We start from the raw sequence: 23698 nt of genomic DNA on the forward strand, positions 1-23698 counted from the left end.
TACAGAAATGCTATTAAAATATAAAAGAGGAAATTATGAGTGGGAGAGGTGTAAAGGCAGCTGATGTTTCAGATAATATTTACTTTTCACTTGCCGCACATTGTGTCTCTAAAGTGAGCTACCGCTAACCTTTCACTCCACTCTATACAGCCTCTGTCCCCAGATCACTGCCACAGATAATGCGAGGAGGGCAGAAACTGGATGCTACAGAGCATGAAACTAAAACTACACAAACTCACAGGCGTGCACACACGCGTACACTCAACAAAGTTTGGTCAGTGCTGGAAAAGTTGCATGAAGAATGCTAATTAGCTGAACAGGCTTTGAATGCGTCTGGCCATGCGTAGGCCAAAAAGAACCCTGGGACACAGAAACACAGCAGAACTGGCACTGGAAACAAACAGAGAAAAAAATGAGGGAGGGGAGGGATGGAGAGAAGAAGTGTGGCAGGCAGGGAGGGAGGGATGGAGAGAAACAAATATCCGATATCATCTAGAGGCTGCTCTGTACGCGTTTTACTCAAAAAAGAAACATGAAAAAAAAAAATCGGAAAAAAAGGTGGGAAGGAGCGGAGAAGAAGGGAGAGAGGGGGGGGGGACGGATGGATGGAAGGACAAACGGATGGACGGAGAGGCGGGATTTGGAGAGCAAGAAAGCTAATTATCCAGCTCGTCTGTTGGGTTGCACGGGGAGAGGAAGTGATGTGAGCTACTAAAGGACGTCCACCCCTCCATCCCCTCCCCATCCACAGTTTCCTGCTGTGCTCTGATGTCAGCTCTCTTTAGACAACATGTGTGCTGCCGACATGCGCCAGAAACAAACCCTTTGTTTACCCCCCCCTCCCTCCCTCCCTCCCTCCCTCCCTCCATCCATTCCTCCCTCTGTACCCTCCATCTTTGTTCTGCGTACCAGCAGGCTCCCTGGAACCACAGGTAAATAAAAAGATAGGAGAAGGGAGGGAGGGAGAGAGAGAGAGTGGTAGAGGGTGGGTGGTGGGTGGTGGGTGGTGGGTTTGAGGGTGGTGGGAGGGGGGGATCCAGATGGTGCAACAGATGTGCTAGCAGCAGCAGCTCTGCTGTGCAGACAGACAGGGAGCTCTGTGCTGGGTCTCTCTGCTCTGCTCCCATCACCTTCCCTCTGCTCTGCCCTGCGATTCTCTCTTCTCCTCTTACGGCGTCTGTTCCGCTCTTTTGAGGTCACTTCAGCTCAAATGATTTGCGTTCCTGTCCGTCCCCCTCCCACTCTGGCCGTGTTGTGTCGGTGGGGAGCAAGGTGGCACAGTGAGAAGGAAAACAATCCTTCAACTGGAAGATGCAGGTTCAAGACCCTGTTCCAGCACAGATCCACCCTGCTGAAGTGTCCTTGAGGAAGAGACTGAAACCCTCCCAGCTCAAGGGCTGTGATGCTGTAGCTGACCCTGATTAACTCTGCTGTTTTGCTCCTTGCCGTTCTGAATATTCTGACTCAGCGTGCGCCATCCTATTTAGTTCTGCTTTGTTCTGCCCCCCCCACATCACCCTGCCCTCTGTGTAAGACAACTAATATGCCTATGTACCGCGGTGGCCTACGGTAAACCTACTGAAATAGCAAATGCTGCTGTGTGGCCGTGTAGAGATTCTCTACTGAAAACCATTTAATGCTGCCCTTTGGGGAGTCTGACCCCCCCAATGTCCGCCTGATTTGGCTCCATCACAGCTGCCAGACACGAGCCGCTGACACTCTAGCTGGAGGATATCAGACGCAGGACTGGAGAGTAAAATTCACTTATGAATGTACAGAAATGCTGTCATCTATTGTCAAATTACATGAATTTAAAGGTGCAGTGTGTAGGATTTGGCGGCATCTAGCGGTGAGGTTGCTGATTGCAACCGACTGAAACTTTTGCCATGTGCCAAGCGTGTAAAACGTACAAAAAGTAATAGCCCTCTCTAGAGCCAGTGTTTTGTTTGTCCGTTCTGGGCTACTTTAGAAACATGGCGGCCGGGTCCTTGAAGAGGACCCGCTCCGTTTTGTAGATATAAACGGCTCATTTTAAGATAATGAAACCACAACAACTCTTATTTTCAGGTGATTATACACTAATGGTACATGTCTACAGCCTCTGTCCTTCCACGCTTCCTATTCATTGTCTATATAAGCAGCCGTGCAATGCATTCTGGTAGCGGGGCGGCGCGATTTGAGAGACGGGGCGTCACATTGGCCGCTCCTCGTTTGCATAAAGTTGAGGTCTAGGCAGCTTTATGCAAATCTGGGGCGTCCGGCGCGACTCGCCACCTCTGGAAACTCCCTAGAAACTTTTAAACTAACCGTTGTTGATTCAAAAGAAAGACTGCATGGCTTATTTCTCGCATAAAATATTTTCAGAGACACATTTAGGTGAACTATTTCCGTGGTACAAGAGAAGAAAGTTTCCAAACAAGCCACCATGTTGGTTCCGTTTTGAAAGCTGGGAGCAGCAGCACACGAGAGAAAGCAATCGTTCAATCAGGTGCCTAGTGCCTTGTTTCTAGTGGCAGCCCATCAAGCGTTGACTGCTGAGAAGTGAGGCGATCCCCCGCGATAAAAAACGCCCCTGTGGACATGTACCGTAAGGGGTTGATCACACCGAGCAGAGTCACTAGAGACGCGTCGCCAGCAAAACCATTGTTTTCCTATGGTGCGGTGCGTCTGCCGTGCGTTCCTCGTTGGCGCAGCGGCTCATATTTTTCTAGCGTTTTTTTAGATGCGCTTAAAAGTTGAAATATTCTCAGCTTTCAGCGCCAGGCGCAGAGTCTCACCGCTCGTCCATGTCACCCTTGGCCAATCAAAGCAAGCAAGACACGGGCTTTACTACTTTACCACTTCCTTCCTCCTGTTTTGATGCCGGTAGATGTGGCTAGCTAGCTAGTAAGCTGTTGGACTGTGAGAGTGCTACAGAGTATGTGAGAGGGAAAGAGGAATTCATATCTCATGTACTAATGTCTTTTGAGAGTGTGAGAGAGAGAGTGAGAGAGAGAGAGAGAGAGAGAGAGAGAGAGAGAGAGAGAGAGAGAGGAGAGAACATTTTCCCATTAATCACATTTGATCGCCCGGTTGCAAGCACACAGCCCCGCTCCACAGGCGCACCGCTGTTTTGCCCTACGCGCTTTGCCAAGGCGTTTTTGAAACGGCTGCGCCTGTAGCGACGTATCTCAGTGTGATCGGCCCCTAAAGAAAACATACTCATTAATTATATTCCATTTCTGCCAATAGGTCCCCCTAAATCTACACACTGTTCCTTTAATATTTAATACTTTTTATTGTCTGTTTATGTCTTTTTTCCTCCAAAGAGCTGCGGCGCAACTGAAACGCAGATGCAGATGCAGCCGATGAACATCCAGGATGAGGTTTCACTTCAGAACACTCTGAATTAAAAGGTGCTCCTTTGATAAGAAAAACATGGAGGACAAAGGAAGGATGAGTTTTTGAAGAGTTGATATCTGCGAGGATACTTAATATCTTTCAAACAGGTTTGCTTAAGTCAGAGAGGTAGGAAGGAGACAGTTGGAGATGGAAGCACTGCTGAAGCCGAGCCCAGTGATCACGGCTGTGGGTGGAAGCACTGACCTCTGCGCTGGTGTTGAGCCTCTGTTTGCTCCAGCAGCACAGCCAGCTCTCGCTCTCTTTCCCGCGCTGAGAAGGCCGCAGACGCCATTTCCTCCTCATGAGCCCGTTCTGCACTCTCTCTGTCCTGTCTGGGGGAAAGGACCGGGATGTTAAAAGTATAATATAATATATAATCACAATCCTACTTATAATGCTCATAATTCATCCACATTTTCTATTAAAGCAGCAATAGGCAGATTGGAGCAAATATGATTCAAAAAACGTATTTTTATAAAACGGTCGTTATATCCTGACAGTTGTGCATGAGACAGGTAACCTGAAAAAAATATTCTGCCGCATAAAGTGGCAGTAGGTACAATATTGTTGGCAACATTGGGGAAAAATCCATAATAACCTTTCAGCATATTGTAACTAGACTTCTGCACCTCCTCATGGCTCTGTTTTCAGGCTTTTAAAAAATCGAGCCCGTGACGGGAGACTTTGACCAATCACAGGTCATTTCATTGAGAGGGCGTTCCTATTTGCTGCGTCCCGGTCATGTGACCGGAATTGGCGTTCCTTCAACAGATTTCACAATGGCGGCCACGTCACAAACTTTCTCATTTTACAGCTAAACCGTGCACTACAAGATGATTCTGAGAACATTTGAGGAGAGAAATTAACGAAACAGAATATTGATTCATATTTGATCAGCGCTGCCTAGTTTGACCGTTTGGTCGGAGTTTGCAAGTGATTAACAGCCGGCTCTCATAGATGGCAGCAGGACAGCAGACCTCGGATCAGCTCTGACTGCTTGTTTTCCTCCGGTCTGTGAAATCTTGCAGATGCCGTTAGGAGCACCGGAGGACACAGAGGCACATGACTTTTTTCAGGTTACCTGTTTCATGAACTACTGTCAGGATATAGCGACCGTTTTATAAAAATACCTTTTTTAAATCATATTTGCTCCAATCTCGCCTACATCAGCTTTAAATAATGGCATTTTGAGTAAAAATGCACTGAATACAAACTGAAATTTCAAAATAGCATGGTGTTCATTAAATGCTTAAAAAAAAACTTCATCACATAACTTGGCTACCTAGCGTGTGTGTAAATCCAGTGTTCATCCAAACAGAGACACTAAATGTTAGTCTGTGCTTGAGATGATTGATTACTCATCTTCTGCTTGTGGTGGAGCATGAAAACACTGTAGACTACAACTTCTGTCTTAAACACATCATTTATTTTACCATGTACTGTAAATCTGAGGTGCATTGAGAGTTTAGAGTTTCATGTGTTTTTTAAACTGACCATGACTATATATATATATAGGCTTGTTATACTAAAAAAATTGACGTGTCAATCAAGTTTAGCGTGACAGCACAAACAGCAGTTGTTTTTCGGTGGTGGGGATGCTCTTCGTTTATATCGCAGATTGGGCCTTTAACGTGAAAAACACATTGGCTCAAGAGAGTGGAAGATTGTTCCAATTCACATCAGATAACTGACAACCCAATTAAAACAATGGATGATTAATCCATACACGTCATCACTAAACTCTCTTTTTAGATGTATTTTAGGATGCCTTCCGTAACACCTTGGCCAGATGAAAAAATAGCCTTTTGGCTAATTCTGGCATTTTTTTATTTTACCATGTGTATTTATTAATATGCACTGTTCCTACTCAAATAAACTAAACTGAAGGAAACTGCATACTCGCAGCGCTGATAGCAATACATTTAATCATTGCTCTCAAAAATGAGATGTGCAAATTGAGTGATGTGAAATGCCCCGCAGCATACTCGCAGTGAGATTCCAAAACAAATGTAGGCCTTCAGTTTGTTCAGGGAGTTAAAACAGTTACCGGTCCAACAACGGCAACCTGTTTAAAATATTTCAGTTAAGATCAGCAGCTGATTGATCGATGGATCGCTGCATTCCTAATAAATTCCACCATACCTTTGTGTGTGAAGGAGATCAATAATAATGTGGAGAAAAAAGCACAGATGTGAGAGAGAAAGCAGGAGGAGAGCACACAGTGTACAAACAAGAGAATGAAAGAAAGGACAGAATGGCAGAAAAGACTCAGGGGGTAGAAGGGTAAAAGCGTCAGGCCACCGTCGGCTTGAAGACCCCTGAGTGATACTGCAGCTGTCCATTACAGACTGAAGAGTGTAAGAAGAAAGAAATCTGCTCTGTGATATTACTTTGCTTAAAGCGGGGGGTAGGAAGAATATTTTTGGCATCATTGGGCAGAAATTCCATAATAACCTTTCAGCATATTGTAATTCAAGTGTTCTGAGAGAGAACTAGACTTCTGCACCTCCTCATGGCTTTGTTTTCAGGCTTCTAAAATCTAGCCCGTGACGGGAGACTATGACCAATCCACAAGTCATTTCAGACAGAGAGCGTTCCTATTGGCTGTTCATTCAACGGAGGCAGCTGTCAATCACTCGCAAACTCCGATCAAACGGTCAAACTGCGCTGATCAAATATGAATCAATACTTTGTTACTGTAATGCCTATTTCTCTCCTCAAATGATTCAAACATTCAGAAACATCTTGTAGTGTACTGTTTAGCTGTAAAATGAGAAGGTTTGCTCCGGCTGGTGGGCGGTGCTTGGTGTTTCCTCAACTGATCTCAACATGGCTGCCGAGTCATAGGCATTACAGTAACAGAATATTGATCCATATTTGATCAGCGCTGCCTAGTTTGACCATTTGATCGGAGTTTGCGAGTGACTGACAGCTGCCTCCGTTGAATGAACAGCCCAATAGGAATGCTCGGAGGACATCGGGGACACACAGAGGCACATGATTTTTTTCAGATTACCTGTCTCATGCACAACTGTCAGGATATAGTGACTGAATAACTTTTTTTAATCATATTTGCTCCAATTCTACCCACTGCAGCTTTAATGTGGAAAACACATATAACACTACAGCGACGTAACATCAGTTGATCAATCGTATCTTCTTTTTACTAGAGGACTGTAGTTATACAAGGTCTACATATGAATAACTGCATGACTTCTTAGTAAGACAGGAAAGCCGACTAGCATGACACATTTAGTGGCGATTAATCTCCACTTTCATATCCAAATTGTGCAGGTAAGATGCAACTAAGGTGCTCATCCCCGCTGGCTTTGAACAACGCTGCATTTTACTCCTGTTTGAACCAAACTTTCTAACTCAGCTAAGTCCAAATGTGCCCAAACAACAGAGGAACAGACAAAGAAAGGAAAGAAAAGAAAAAAAACTACAAAGACAGGAAAAAAAACGAACAAATAAACAGAACTCTTCCTGAAGTCCAAAGGCGCTAATGAAGAGAGAATTCTCCAGTTTAAGTGAAAACTTTTCTCCCCTACAGCGCTTGGCCTGCATCTCTAAAGTGACCGCGTCTGTCTGTTCCTTCGTGTGTGTGTGTGTTCTCCTGCTGTCCTGCTGTCTGGGGTGTGAAAGCGGGTGGCGGGTGTGCAGGGGACACAAGGAGACTGTGTGTGTCTGTACTCGTGTGAGTGTGTGCGTGTGTGTGTGAGAGTGAATGAACCCCCGCTGGGCTTGAACAGCAGCCTGAGCCACCAAAGCGCACACCAGGGCTCAGCGGGAGATGGCGGGCAGGCGTTGCCAGCCATTTGGTCCTGCAAGAGGTTCCAGGGGGCCGTGTGTATTTGCGTATGCCCGTGTGTGTGTGTTTGTGTGCGATGGGGGGGGACTCACACCAGACCTGTTTACCCACCAATTAGCATCAGACAGGCCGCCAGAAAGTTCCAGCAGTCAGCAATAGAGTGGTGGTGGTGGTGAGGAAGAGGAGAGCGATGAAAAACAGAAGAAGATAGAAGAGCAAAAACACAAGAGAGCTACACATTTGGCATCTGTTTGCTGATCTACAACATTTTTACAAGTACAACCTAATAAAGTTGTACACAACACCTTCACTTCTGAGGACAACCTTGAGGAGGAGATTCGGTTCAATAAGTGAGGCCTGACGGTTCAAATCCTTGGGCCTGAAAGCTTCATCGAGGATCAAATTACAGCTGGCTAAAGGCTCGCCCACACTAAAAGATTATTCAAATCTTAACAGATGTTGACAACGTGAGAGAGCCCACACATAACCACGTTCTGTTATATATAACTGTTTTGTTCCTACAGTGTGTGGTGAGCAACGATTTGGCCAAAACAGCCCACCACACACTAACAGAATCCATTCATTCCATTCAAATTTTGCAAAATTTCTTGCGATAAACCGTGACTTTAGTGTAAACAAACATGATGGACGTCGGGCAGGAAGAATTAGCGATGTTAGTTTTTAGATCGATGTAAGTCTTTGCACTACTTTGTACTGAAAATTTACGAAAGATGTTCGTGTTGCTGCCACAAATCAACTAGTTGGTCCTCCATTTCTGAGCTCCATCTTACTACTACTTTATGCTACGCGTTTTACATTAGCTCATGCATTAGCTCATGCATTAGCTCATGCATTAGCCGCGGCCGCCATGGCGGCGGTGATTGTCCTTCCGCTTTGGTCAGCTTAGTTCTCGATTGGTTATCGATCGTTCCCACGTGACTGCGTCATCGGTTGTCCTCGGGGTTCCCTGCACACAACAGGACATCCCATTGTAATTGTAATTGAAATTAATTTGAATAGTTGCGATTTTAAATCGTTGCGGCCAGGATGGACTTCCGAGCCGATCGGTGAACACAACACACAACAGGAATATCTGGAAAGAAAATCTTTAGAACCATCGGGGCTTTGCTGACCATTGTTCGGAGAGGGGGGGAATCGGTTCTGAAATCAGTTTGATTCTGTTGTAGTGTGTACCCGGCATTAGTTATGAGGTTCTTTCCCCTGCGCCATTTTGTATCCCCAATCAAATGCAACACGTTTACTTTAAAAGCACTGTCACAAAATGGCTGCTGGTGAGCACTGTCAAATTAAAGCATTAAAAAAGAGAAAGCGAAGGCGAGATGTCAGTAGAGAGCCAAGCCCTGGAGCAAGCGTTAAGGGCGATGGGTAGAGCAGAGGCTGGATATGTGGGGCTGGAGCTGGATAATTCTCCCTGGACAATAATCTGCCTTCCAGCTAATTGGTGAATGGGCTCTGGGTTGCTGCCTGTGGCAGGAACTCTTGTTTGGGCCTAGGAGGCAATAGACTGAATGTTCAGTTAGCGGATAGCTGGGCCTGTTTGTATATGCCTGGCCTGGTGCACTGTAGGACAGCTTGATAAGTATGGCGAGAGCGGCATGGGCCAGGGGCCTAAGGTAGGCTGGAATAGCTCTGGGGCTGCGGCCAGGTACAGTGGCTGCTGGGTAAGTGGGAGGTGGCAGAGGCGGTGGCTGGCTGGCTAGCTGGCTGGAGCGGCGAGGAAGAAGAGGGGGCCCAGTCTGCACTGCCTGCCTAAGTGGGCACTATTCAAGCTGTTGCCCATTAGATGTGGGGTGCCAGGGCCTGACCAAGCACGGAGTTTGCAGCACCCCATGGTGCAGCCGGCATCCCACGCCAGAACCACCAAATGCCGCGGTTTATCAGAGAACGAGCACAAATTGGAGTCAGACGGTGGACTTGGAGGAATTGGAGACATTTGCCAACGCCAGACACCACTGACCGCTGTTTGGACTAAAGTAAAAGGGACTATACTCTCTCCAATAAACACAATATCACCCAGATACACAGTCACACAAAGTCAAGCCACACAGTATACAAACACACACAAATAATAAGGACAAACATTTGTGTAGATGTGAATTACCAAAATGTGACTATATTTTGTTGTAATTTTCAAATAACTAAGAAACCTCAACATGATTGATGAAGCTCTCAAACTTGAGTTACTTCTTGGAAGCGTTCAGTTACCAAAAGCAGAGGTAAAAACAAATATTGTAGAACAATTACATACATAAAACTAATGGAAAACTAAAGAGAACAATCCCTCAAATCAATGCATATTCATATGTATGCCTAGAGGCGTTCCTGTGTTGCAAAACAAGAGGTGTGAAATGAACATACAGGTGAACAGATTGTGAACGCAAACAAAGATTTAAACACACCGGCGTTGTTCGCAACAAAGAGTTGTTGAGGAGGAGATGGAGAATCAGAGATAGAGTATTGCTATTTCTGTCACAGAGGACCATCTGTATTAATAGCTCTACCCATGGCAATTTTCCATACATCTGAAATATCATCAAAACATTTAAAAGAGTGTGGTTTTAAATGTAGCTTTCAAAATCAGACATTACAGCTTTGTATATTACCTCTACTTAACAGTATCAACAAAAATAGAAAAATAATGATTTCTGAATTGTCGTTGTAAAATCCCTTTGAAATTAAATTGATACCTTTAAATTAGGGCTGTCAAAGTTAACATCATTCGTTTGAACGCCACTAATTTCTTTAATGCATTAATGTAACTTGTGATGTTTAGGTTGTAGCTCAGTGCTCAGTTTTAAAGTGAAGATGCTGGTATCATATGAAACTAGAAAACTTAAGGAATCCATCGGTACCAACCATGTCATACTAGCTTGTCCCGAAGGTCACTAAATAACACTCCAAACCTGCCCCAAATTTTGTCGAGGAAAAACTGGCATGGCCATTTTCAAATGGGTCCCTTGACCTCTGACCTCCAGATATGTGTATGTAAATGGGTTCTATGTGTACCCACAAGTCTCCCCTTTACAGACATGCCCACTTTATGATAATCACATGCAGTTTTGGGGAAAGTCATAGTCAAGTCAGCACACTGACACACTGACAGTTGTTGTTGCCTGTTGGGCTGCAGTTTACCATGTTATGATTTGAGCATATTTTTTATGCTAAATGCAGTACCTGTGAGGGTTTCTGGACAATATTTGTCATTGTTTTGTGTTGTTAATTGATTTCCAATAATAAATATATACATACGTTTGCATAAAGCAGCATATTTGTCCACTCCCATGTTGATAAGAGTATTGAATACTTGACAAATCTCCCTTTAAGGTTAATTTTGAACAGATGAAAAAAATGTGTGATTAACTTAACTGTGGACAATCATGCAATTGTGATTAATTGAGATGGAGAATCAAGAGGACGAGTGGATAGAATGCTATTATTTCTGTCACAGAGGACCAGCTGTATTAATAGCTATACTCGTGGTAATTTTCCAGACGTCTGAAATATTATCAAAAAACTTAAATGAGTCAGATTTGTGTTTTACCTGTCATATCTTAGACTGTAACTCAGATGTATTTAACAGTAAAACAGAAAATGAATGATCTCTGAATTGTACTTTCAAGATACCTTTGAAATTAAATTGATATCTTTAAATATATACCTAGATTAAAAAAAAAAAAAATCCATTACATTTCCATTCAAATGTGTTATTTAAACTGATGCACCTGCAGCTCAAACAATTATCTGCTGAGACCTGAAATGCACTGATGATGCTGTACTATAAAATTACAACTGTTAACTATTTGCTCAAAATGGTGACACTCGTGATGAATCATTTTTTGTGGAGAAATTCCAGTGGATCCGCAGCTATTCATGATAGACTGCATCAATCAGACGGCATTAATATTCAACAGTTTGATACGCGGAACTACAAAGATGATTTCTACTAATGTGTGAGTGGGCCTGTTTGTGTGTGTGTGTGTGTGTGTGACTGAGAGACGGTGAGACGGGGGCCTTGTGTAGGCCTATCTAACCGATATACTGCCAACAAAGGATGAGTGCACCGCAGAGAAAATAAAGTGACATATTGAACATTTGCTGCGCTGCGTATCATTGATGCGGCGTACAATAAACATCGGAATTGTTTTCGTGTGGCAGACCGCACACGGTGTCTCACAATTTTTCTCTCACCTGTACCTCAATGTGTTTTAGCACATTTTTATTAAACCTCGGGGTGACGCGAGTCAATCACTCTGCTCCTGCATTTTTCTTCCTCCTCTCATCTCGCTACTCTACTTTATGAAACCGACACAGAGGCGGCCTGATGCAGCCTCGCCGCTCCTTCACTCTGTGCCCAGCCCATCTTTCCATCTCTCTGTCCATCTATCCGTCCACAGCGTTCGCATCTCTGCTCCGATCCTTTTTTTCTTTTTCTGCTGTTTCCATCGCTCCCTCCTCCCTCCTCTTTTCCCTCCCACCCTTTTTTTTCCTGTAACTAAACTGGCTGTGTCTCTCTCCATCTGCTGGTTCTTCCTTCAGCGGCCCTGCACCTGTTCACACCTCCTCTCCTGTTGGCCACCTCTTCTCTCTTCTCCCCCCCCCTTTATCTCTCTCTCTCTTTCTCTCGCTCTCTCTCTCCCTCCCTCCCTCTCTCTCTGCTCAGTGCGATGCTGCCAGGCCCGTTCCTGGCTCAGTTAGCCTCTCTGTCATTCAATCCATCTGTCGGCAAGTCAACTTTGTTTACAGCGGGCGGCCCAAGCCTCTTTTCTTCTTCAAGGAGCGCTAAAGCCCCCCCGCTGCCACCAAGGTCAGCGGCGAGCCAATCGTGCCCGAAAAACAAAAAACTGCAACTGTTAAATTAGCAAAAAAAATTAAATTTGCCCTCCCCCTCCAACACACACACACACACACACACACACACACACACACACACACACGCGCATCAGTATGGACATTAACTCTCTTGAAATATGCACAAATTAAATCTTTCACTCTCTCGTGCCCGTGAATAAAAACACACACACAGACAGCTACGAATGCACGACCCTCGCAGAAACAAACATTTGCCGTTACAGCGCACATTCCCTCAGAGAAAAAACCCAGCTCTAGATTAATTAGCTGCTGATTGGCCTCTGTCATCCTCTATCTGCTCACAAAACAGAGCGAGAGAAGTTTAAAAGTCTTAATTGGCACAGACGACTGATGGTCTTAACACAGGAAGGGCGGACTGGCAGCGCGGGCATCTGTGATTTTAAAAATAAACACACAGCATACGCACAATATGCTCCCATACTGACCCAATCCAGAAACCCAGGACTCTACAGAAATAGTTGTGTCTAGCATATGTGGCAGGGCTGAGGGGTCGAATCAATTTCAGATGAAGGTAAATGATTGGCTAAAATTAATTATTTCAATCAGGATACCAGCTTCAAGTTACTTATAATCACACGTGATGAGGTGAATAATACATGTTATATTATATTATTACACGGCTTTATTGAACACTCAATTCTGATTGGTCTATCACAGCGGTCTACGGTCTGTTATTTCTTAATAGCAGACGGTTGCTATGCATAACAGACCGTTGTTATGGGCGCAGTTCTGATGTCGGACTCTGGCAGGACCATTTTTGTGTCAAATTATTGATTTAAGCAGCCGTGTAATAAGCGGGACAATGTATAGCGAGCCGGTCATTGTTGCGAAATAAACCCGACAGGGCGATGCGAAGGTCTCGCATCGCCCTGTCGGGTTTATTTCACAACAATGACCAGCTCGTTGTACATTCGCTTACTTAATGTTAAATATATTGTTATTAGGGCTGTCAATTGATTAAAATATTTAATTGCGATTATTCCCATGATTGTCCATAGTTAATCATGATTAATCGCAAGTTAATCGCACATTTTTTATCTGTTCAAAATGTACCTTAAAGGGAGATTTTAATACTCTTATCAACATGGGAGTGGGCAAATATGCTTGCTTTATGCAAATGTATGTCTATATTTATTATTGGAAATCAATTAATAACACAAAACAATGACAAATATTGTCCAGAAACCCTCACAGGTACTGCATTTAGCATAAAAAATGCTTATATTATGTATAAATACACATCTCCCTTTAAGGTACATTTAGAACAGATAAAAAATGTGTGATTAATTTGCAATTAATCGTGATTAAATATTTTAATCAATTGACAGCCCTAGTATGTATATATTTATTATTGGAAATCAATAAAATACACAAAACCTGTTAAAGTATTTAGTAGCGTTTAAACTAATTTGCGTTAACGCGGTATTATCGCGTTAACTTTGACAAACCTACTTGTTATAAATGTAGGATAAGAGAAGAAAAAAATAACCAAATAAGAGAAAAAAGTTATCATGTTTACAATCTACATTTCTAATCGCAATGCTCATAAATATTCTTAAAGACAAAAGAAAATGAGAGATGACAGAGAAAGTTTCAGATGAGGAAAGCTACACAGAGCAGTGAGAGAGAGAAAGGTGTCCAAACTAAAAGTGTGTGCCACATGGAGCGATCTCTCCGGTGTGAGCTCCATTCCACCTGTGTTGGAATTCACTTCACACCTGAGACATACCTGGTGTCGTTCAAACGCCCCTCACCCCCGTCGCACCCCGGTTAGAAGCTTGAGGGCAACTGGCAGGAAGTAACATCTCTCTCTCATTACCCAACCAAGTAATCTTCTTCTATTATCCTCTTACTTCCTTCACCCTCTGCAAACTCCTCTCCTCCCCTCGCTCCTGGGCCATTAGATCACATGCCTAGTGAGGGAGAGGCGGCCATTGAGGTGGAAAACAAAGAGAGGCTTTTTTAAACTCAGTGGGGGGGACTGGGGCTGGAGATGGAACTGTAGGGGGGCCTGTGCCCATCCGGTGCTGCCTTCATATACACACCCAACGCCAGCCTCGCTGCTTTTTTTCCTCTGCTCCCCTTTGCCTCCTCTGTGCCATCCACCCACTTCTCTCTACATTTAAACTTCCTATGTACGCTCCTCCTCTCCCCACAACTTCCATATGTCCTCTTCTCTTTCATTCTCATCTACCTTTATCTATTTGCCCTTCTTTCCATTTCCAGCCTGAGTGTCATCCTCTCCCTTCTTAATCGCCTGTGTCTTTGCTTATATCTCCTCACTAACAGACTGCACTGAACAGCGCTACCGTCAGGGTCGTGTAAATGTGTCTTTCAACCTGGTGCACACAGCACTTTGTTTGGAACGAGGAGCGCATCGGTATGCATAAATATAGCTTTTTCGCATTTTCACCATGTGCATGGATATAAACAAAAGCTGTAGATGGCAATGCAGCAACACCTTTTGAAGTATGTTCATCTCTTTGAAAATATTTTTTATATATAAAAAAAAAAAAAAAAATCACAACCTATGTGGATTGCCTTTCATTTTAGGACTTCTTACGGTGATCTTTACACCATAAACAAAACACAATCAACATTCATTCTTATTTCAATGTATTATATGAGAATGCATGTATATGTCAACCATTAAAAAAATACTGATCTCTGTCTGCAATTATTTATTTTCTTGGAGGTTTTTTTCAGATGTCATACATACAACCTCAATGTAACTTGGGCCAATGGAGCAACTTTGATTGATTTTAAATAGGGCTTTCAAAGTTAACGCCATAATAATGCAAATTTGCTTTACCGCCACTCATTTCTTTAACGCATTAACGCAACTTGTGATTTTTAGGTTGTAGTGTGCTCAGAGAAGATACTGGCATCATATGAAACTAGGAAAACCTGAGGAAACCTTTGGTACCAACCATGTCATAATAGCTTGTCGCAAAGGATGTTAAATAACGCTCCAACCTGACCTCTGACCTCCAGATATGTCAATGTAAATGGGTTCTATGGGTACCCACGAGTCTCCCCTTTATAGACATGCCCACTTTATGATAATCACATGCAGTTTGGGGCAAGTCATAGTCAAGTCAGCACACTGACACACTGACAGCTGGTGTTGCCTGTTGGGCTGCAGTTTACCATGTTATGATTTGAGCATATTTTTTATGCTAAATGCAGTACCTGTGAGGGTTTCTGGACAATATTTGTCATTGTTTTGTGTTGTTAATTGATTTCCAATAATAAATATATACATACAGCATCATATTTATCCACTCCCATGGTGATAAGAGTATTAAATACTTGACAAATCTCCTTTTAAGGTACATTTTGAACAGATAAAAAATGTGCGGTTTATTTGTGATCAACTAAGGACAATCATGCGATTAATCGCGATTAAATATTTTAATCGATTGACAGCCCTAATTTAAATAAAGTATTATTTTCTTCTCCCATTATACAACACCCTCCTTAACTCATCGCCACTCTCTCCCCTTCCAGTATTTCTCCTTCTGTATCATCCACTCAGCTACCACTTTGAACCAGCGGGCAACCTCCGGTTCTGAAAAGAGAAGCCAATGCTGAAGAGCCTTAAACTTGCATTCTTTCTAATAGCCAGCAGGGGGCGACTCCTCTGGTTGCAAAAAGAAGTCTGATAGTATAGAAGTCTATGAGAAAATGAGCCTGCTTGTCACTTGATTTATTACCTCAGTAAACATTGTAAACATGAGTTTATGGTCTCAATCACTAGTTTCAAGTCTTCTTCAATACAGTAAAGTTTAGTAAATTATGGTCCCATTTAGAGTCAGATAGACCATAAAGCAGGGGATGCTTTAGGGCGGGGCTATCTTGTGATTGACAGGTCGCTACCACACCGTTGTCCGGTCTGGGAGTTGTCCGTGTTTTCGTCTTAGAACTTTAACTCTTTCACAGTGTGTTCTCAGATCATGAAAGTTAATTGTAACATTGTTGTCGCCTGAAAATGTCTTATTCAGAGTTCGGTTGTACTTAGCTCCACCCTCTTGTGTCATGTCTGGTTCCAAAAAAACAGCATGGCGACAGACAAATACCAAGATGGCGACCAACAAAATGCCAAACTCGAGGCTTAAAGGACCAATGTGTGACAATTAAGGGGGATCCATTGGCAGAAATGGAATGTAATATTAATAAGTATGTTTTCTTTAGTGTATAATCACCTGATAATAAGAATGTTTGTGTTTTTGTTACTTTAGAATGAGCCATTTATATCTACATAGAGAGCGGGTCCTCTCCACGGAGTGCGCCATGTTGCTCCACCATGTTTCTACAGTAGCCCGGAATGGAAAAACCAAACTCTGTTGACTTTTCCTGCTTGGGCCGGAGTCGATAACGTTACTCGTTCTCTCTCTCTCTTGCTTCACCACTCACTTTCCACATACACACACACACTCTAAGCACTGGCTCTGCTCCAAATGGCTCTAAAGAGGACCTTCGCGTCGGCCACCGTATAGCTCTCCAACACGCTTGGCACACGAGAGAGGCTTCAGTTGGATGCAATCTCCTCACCTCACCGCTAGATACCGCCAGATCCTACACACTGGACCTTTAAAAGCGGCAGTCCACAAACCAATGGATGACGTCACGGTGACAACGTCCACTTCTTATATACGGTCTATGCTTTGAACCTATCTTATCCTCCTCCCTATTATCTCTTGCTCCTGTCTTTGTGATCACGTCCCGATACAATCTGCTGATGGGGCATTGCCCTGCTACCTACGAGGCACTGCTTGGCACTGCTGTGCCCACAAAGGGTGACGGAAAGAAAGGGATGGATTGAAGGCAAGAGAAAGAAAAAAAAAGAGCAGCTATATGAAGGACAAACATGAAGAGGATGGAAAGATGAAAGCTTCGATCAATCAGGACAAAGGGAGTGACAGAGGTAAAAGAGAGGAATGAGGGGAAAGGAAGCGCAGAGAGAGGTTCTGTCATGTTGGATGAAAGCTGTGCCTACTGGGCAGCGGGCACAGTGTAGAGTCACTGATGGTGCCACTCTCACAGCAGGGGGGTGTGGAGGCACAAGGTTGACCAGATGACTGACTGATACACACACAGATTCACAGTTCATTTAGGATGCATAAGATCCATATGACACGCCATACTCACAATACACTAACAAGCAGCGCAGTCCTCTAAAATGAAACTGATGCTAAACTAAACTTTCAACAAACACACAGGTATTCCTGAACACTTTCCAGTTGGATTTCAAGATATTCCAAAACCATCAGGTATCATTTTGAAGCGGTGGCTTTTTACTCCATGAGAGGCAAGAAAAGATGAGCATAAGTGAGGTGAAGAGTGGATGGTGGATGGATGGCGGAGGGCTGGTTGGTTCTCTGTCCTCCAGCAGTAGTGTCTGTATGTAGGCCAGTGTCCCAGGGCACACTTGGCTGGGGTGACAACAGTTGTAGCCGACAGATTTGCCTCCATCTTGCCTGAGGTCTCCCAGTCAGCGATCTGTCTATTCTATCCATTCCCAGCCCCGCAGGATGGACAGATTACAGCTCTTCTTAATAATTCTGGTACTTATCGTGGGGGGATTTTCCACTGCTGAATTTATAGCATCTACATCTTGACCTTTATGATATTTCTAGCGCAAATGAGTTCATGCAATTCCAGAGTTAGAGTTAGCGAGGCATGCTTACAGGGGCTCATTTATCTTCTGCAAAAAAGTGGCGAGATAAAGTAAACTTGTCTCCTAGCAGCTATCTACTTTTAATACTTGGCCTGCATGTGGGAATAGTGGTGATAATAATCTAGTCGGATTAAATTAATATCAAATGTAATCCTAGCACTCAAACTGAAGTAAGAATTTGAAATTTTGGTCTTTTTTCAGAAATCATGAACCTCTTGGTAGAAAGTACTGATGTTGCATACAATGCTTAGTGCTGAAGGTCAATTGGAGAAGCTACGCAGCTGCATTGGCTACAAGAGTCACGGCATTGACAACGAGCAGGGCTGTCAATCAATTCAAATATTTAATGATTAATCGCATGATTGTCCATACTTAATCGCAATTAATCACAAATTAATAGCATATTTTTTATCTGTTCAAAATGTACCTTAAAGGGAGATTTGTCAAATTTGTAATACTCTTATCAACATGGGAGTGGGCAAATATGCTGCTTTATACAAATGTATACATACATTTATTATTGGAAATCAATTATCAACACAAAACAATGACAAATATTGTCCAGAAATCCTCACAGGTACTGCATTTAGCATAAAACAATATGCTCAAATCATAACATGGCAAACTGCAGCCCAACAGGCAACAACAGCTGTCAGTGTGTCAGTGTGCTGACTTGACTATGACTTGCCCCAAAACTGCATGTGATTATCATGAAGTGGGCATGTCTGTAAAGGGGAGACTCGTGGGTACCCATAGAACCCATTTACATTCACATATCTTGAGGTCAGAGGTCAAGGGACCCCTTTGAAAATGGCCATGACAGTTTTTTCCTCACCAGAATTTAGCATAAGTTTGAAGCGCTATTTAGCCTCCTTCATGACAAGCCAGCATGACATGGTTGGTACCAATAGGTTGTCCAGTTTCATATGGTGCCAGTACCTTCACTCTAGCTTAAAAACTGAGTCCGCTGCAACCTCTGAAATCACAAGTTGCGTTAATGCGTTAAAGAAATTAGTGGCGTTAAAACAAATTTGCATTCACACGTTATTATGGCGTTATCTTCGACGGCCCTGATTTAGACCTATCTTTCAGATGTCTTATGCCACATGTACTTTCTGCAACACTAGACACACTACCATAGGGTGGAAGTGATAGTGGAAGACGGGATTCATATGCAGGGGGGTGTAAACAATGAGAGGGAACATTTGTTTGGATCAAGGGTTGCAGCAGAATAAGTCTGTGGCTTTATTGTGTTGTCCTTTGTTTTTTTAAGCATCATACACACAACAGACCTTTTTTCATCAGTGTCAATGTGTGTGCAACATTGAAAGGTGATGACACACAAGGTGATGAAAAGAAGATAAGTTTAAGGTTTAAGGATATAAGAAATGTTCCTGCTCAAGAGTCCGCATTTTTAAACTGTATTAAAACGACTTCCATTTTGCCGACACATCAAGTAAATGAACACAGATGAACTTAAAATGAAAGACCAGAGAAAGAATGATGTAGCGGAGTGAGACAGTGTGACAGAAAGACAAAAGGAGATGGAAGAGTCAAAGAAGCTGCAAGAAAGATAAAAGACTAAGTAGGTCTCAACAGATTGAGCGAGGGAGACGACGAGAGTGCAAGAGAGAGAGAGGTGAGAAGGCAGGATGGCAGAGAGGGCACTCCGACAGCGAGGAGAGAAGAACGCGGCAAGGTCTCGTCACCAGGCCAACGGGCCCACCACTGTCAACATCATGGCACTCTCTGATACGCACACACACACACACACACACACACACACACACACACACACACACACACACACACACACACACACACACACACACACACACACACACACACATGCACACACACACACACACACACACACACACACACACACACACACGGCTGGCCAACGGCCCTCCCAGCTGCCCTATCCGTAACTGTCTGATTAGTTGTGCTAAGCAGCCCCTCCCCTGCCAACCATGGTGCCATCTGCTACCCAACAACATGGCTGCCGACCAGACAAGCACACACACACGCAAACACACACGCAAATGCACGCAAACACACAGCGAGCCGCATACCTGGCACTGCCCCGCTGCTGTCACACAGAGACACACACATCAAACTTCATAGACACAGGTGTAGCCCGAAGGTATCAACACTTAACATTCGCACAAAGGCGTGCGCGCGCAGACTAATCGCACGCTCGCAAACGAGTCAACACACACAGTCACGCACACAGTTGCTGTAGAGGTTGTGTGTGTGTGCATGTGTGTGGTGACAGTGGTTAGGCACTGTTAATGCCAGGTAGAAAGAAAGATGCTGTGCTCAAGTGTGTGTGTGTGTGTGTGTGTGCGCTCGCTGGCAGCGCTTGAAGGTTCATTACGGCCCCCGCCTCTCCTGAGCGACTGCAGCCCGCGTGGCGCCCCGGCCCTTTTATTCCGGGCCGTGATTGGACAAGGGCCTCCCGCCGAGTTGGTTTGCAGCAGTTTTGTCGCGCCCAGATTTCACTCGCTGCTCAAAGCGAGCCTCTGGCGGGACGCGGCATCTGCTGCCTCACCTTCCTCATTTACACTTCTCCGCCCTCACACACACACGCAGTTCTGTTCGCCGCCTTTCCAGACCTCGCTATCACGATCTACAACTGAGGGTAGGGGGAAAAAAAGAGGACAGAACTAGGTTTAGGTAGAGGGAGAGAGAGAGAGAGCAGCAGCGTGACATATTTAATAGAGTTTGGGGAACTTTGTGTATAAGAGTCGCAGCGGTGGGTCTGGAGATTTTTATCTATCCGCCTCTCAGCATCCGCCTTCTGATTTCAGGGTCACAGAAAGGAGAACGAGGCCTTAAAACACAGAACACGCTTTTCTGTCTCCCCTTCTAGCTCCTCTACCTGCTTGCCTGTCTTTTTCACCTTCTGCTTTTGTCAAGATTGATGAATGTACATTATCCCTCATCTCGTAACATTTTCTATAAGAGTTGGCTCCATTTTTACTCAGTAGTGGTTGCACCTCTGACACCTCAACTCTTCAGGACAGGTGGGACATATAATCCCTCAAACATGCTCTAGATTTGCCCTGGTGCCCAGCTGGACATGACCCTGAATACCTCCACAGGGAGGCATCTTGATCACATGCCTATACCGCCTCAACTGGCTTCTTGCAATTTGCAGGAGTAGAGGTGTCTAAGCTCCCCAACCTTGCCGCTGCTGGGCTTTAATGATCTCCGCCAGAGAGATGGGCAAAGCTGTCCCTTATTCTCCAGACTTCTCCACCCCAGGTAGGTTCAAGAGTTCCTCAAAGTGTTACTACCACCTAATAATAGTCATGTCAATTATATTTATATAGCCCAATATCACAAATTTGCCTCGCCTTGTACTCCTCCTAGAGTGACATCACAACCATAAAACATACCGGTAATTCAAAATGAAGAGAACTATCAAGAAAAATGCTGCGATGCCCGTTACACCTGTCTCCCCAGTCCTGAACGGCCCAGCCCAGACCGACATCATCGGCAGAGGTAACTGCCCCACCACCTGTCTCCCCGGTCCCCGTAAAATGCCTAATACTGATCAGAGGCGCCAGATTGATTTCACAATGGGGAGGGCAAAAGGTGTGTGTGTGTGTGTGTGTGTGTGTGTGTGTGTGTGTGTGTGTGTGTGTGTGTGTGTGTGTGTGTGTGTGCGTGTGCGTGTGACACTGCTGTACACGAGACAACTTTACCGTATAATTTCTTCTCTGCTTCGATGATCACCAAACAGCTGATCTGCTCTGAGCGCATCTCTCTCTCGTCACTCGACCACACACTCACAACGCACAGATTACGCTACGCTACTCTTGTATCAACGTAATATGTAAAGATGTTGATACCTGACGGAACCGTAGGTAGACTGTTTGGGACGCAGTAAACTCACTATCGACGTGTCCAGTAGATGCATCCTATTTTTTCCCCCGATAATGCTACACTGTGAACAACAAATCCATGTTGAAATCGGTAGAGCATCGGTATCGATAGCTACGGGAGGTGCCATTGATTTACCTTATGACTCGTTCAGGTTTCAGTAAAAAAAGTAATAGTTTTGGCGAGAAACTTGAATAAATCCAGTTGTTTGAAGGAGATGTTTTAACAGCAATAGAAAATGGATAATAGAGAGGGAAATAGGACCCATTTAACTTCCTAACAAAAACCAGAATGCAAACGGTAATAAAGGAGGTTGGCTGAAGTACATGGGATTTCTTATTTTACTGTTGTTTTTTACTGTGGTATCAAATTGGTATCAAGAATCATGGAATTTCACTGGTATTGTTATCGACTACTAACTTCCTAGTATTGTGACATCCATAGTGTAGGCCTATGGGAACTGATAAAACACTTAAAAAGCACTATTGCGGCGGCAAAATGCGCGGGGACATTTTTTTGGGTTCACCTAAATTATGTGCTGGTGCACCTAAATGAAAATGTGCAACCAGTGTTTCCTGAGTCATCTAACGGTCTTTGTTCTCCGTTGCCTCCCCGCGCTCCTTCCACACTTCAGGTTTTGCTTCAAAGGCCACAAAAGCTTCAGTGCCCTGAGCTAACCAAGCCCAAAAGGCCTTCTTCAGCTCACAGCTTCCTCCACCGCTGGTGTCCACCAGCAAGTTCTTAGATTGAAGCCACTGCAGGTCACTCCATGACCTTCTGTCAAGATGCAGGTTAAAAGGTCAAGATTTGATTTGATTTTCCTTTTTTTTTTCAGCACTGACGGCTATGCCATTGTTAGACTATGGAGTCTTGATTCGTAAAGATCAACAGATCACTGGTGTTATGCCCTGACATTTAAATTTTCAAATTCTTCTTTAAAAAGATGGCTGCATGGTTTCAAGTGTGATATAAACACCATATTTTGGGGGGAATGTACCAATCTAAGGCCATGTGGTCAAATTTAAATTATTTATTCAAAATGTAATGACAATGACTTATTTCATCAGTCAACTGGGAACAAACTGTTAAACACAAAAACTAAAAAGAGACACTAGATCAGTTCAGGCTGGAGAAACCCAAGACACACCAAGAACAGCAGCAGCTGAAACAACAAGCAGGTGAGTGAGTGCCGCCAAAGCACTGGGCGGTCGGGCACGCTGGGGCGCCACACCGGTGACTTCAGGAGGGAAACGGATTTTCCAGCTCTGTTGATTCTCCGTCATCTCCGACTCCGGCAGTGGATATGGTGTCTCGAAAAATGCAGATACGCTGTGACAACTTTGAAGTGTTGTGGGTTTTTTTTTTTCTTCAGATGCTCGCAAGTAGGCGGGGGTGGAAAGAAAAAACAAGACTCAGTCAAAACAGAGTATATGGCTGGACGGTGTTGAGTCAGTCTGTGAATTTGTGGCTAAATTGTTATACAAATAATCAGTGTACATGTCTATAATGTTAAATCCAGCGGCGTATATCCACCTGGTCTGACGAGGACACTAGGGGACGCTTTTAAGCGAGAAATAGGCGATGCCACTGCTGAATCTTGTTTTATGCTAGAACTAGATCACCTAGTTTGACAGCTTGATCCAAGTTTCGCGAGCCGGACGCGTCGGCTCATTTGCATAAACGACTGTTCCCCACATTTTTATTTTGAAAGAGCAACGGCCAATGAGGAAACTCCAACACTCGGCCAACCAATCGTTTAACTTCTTACGTTGTGGGGCTGGCCCTCTGCAGTCCAGCCAAAAAATACTGGGACAATTGCAGATCCAGCTTATGATTTCGAAGGTCAAAATCAAAAGCTTGTTTCAATTTAGAATTTTGATTTAGAATCAAAAATCGTGACACCGCTTCTACCAGGAGATTTTTAGCTGAAAGCTCTGCTCCTTTCTTTTCATGATAAACAGCCGCAGATCAAATTATATGAATAGCCATGACCAGACTTTTCCTGACCCAGGAATCCATAGTCACAAGTTCTAGGTGAGAAAGTG

At 44.0% G+C, this 23698-nt stretch overlaps 1 protein-coding gene across 1 annotated transcript in view; it reads right to left on the reverse strand.

Annotated features, from left to right (window-relative positions):
* The window catches only part of sdccag8 (SHH signaling and ciliogenesis regulator sdccag8), a 73160-nt gene that overhangs the window by 28722 nt on the left and 20740 nt on the right, over positions 1–23698 (reverse strand). The window contains exon 14 of the mRNA XM_037783311.1: positions 3586–3713. Coding sequence (XP_037639239.1) covers positions 3586–3713 — 128 coding nt within the window. The remainder of the gene's footprint in view (positions 1–3585; positions 3714–23698) is intronic.

Source organism: Sebastes umbrosus, chromosome 10 (genome assembly GCF_015220745.1).
Source record: "Sebastes umbrosus isolate fSebUmb1 chromosome 10, fSebUmb1.pri, whole genome shotgun sequence".
Taxonomy (NCBI): domain Eukaryota; kingdom Metazoa; phylum Chordata; class Actinopteri; order Perciformes; family Sebastidae; genus Sebastes; species Sebastes umbrosus.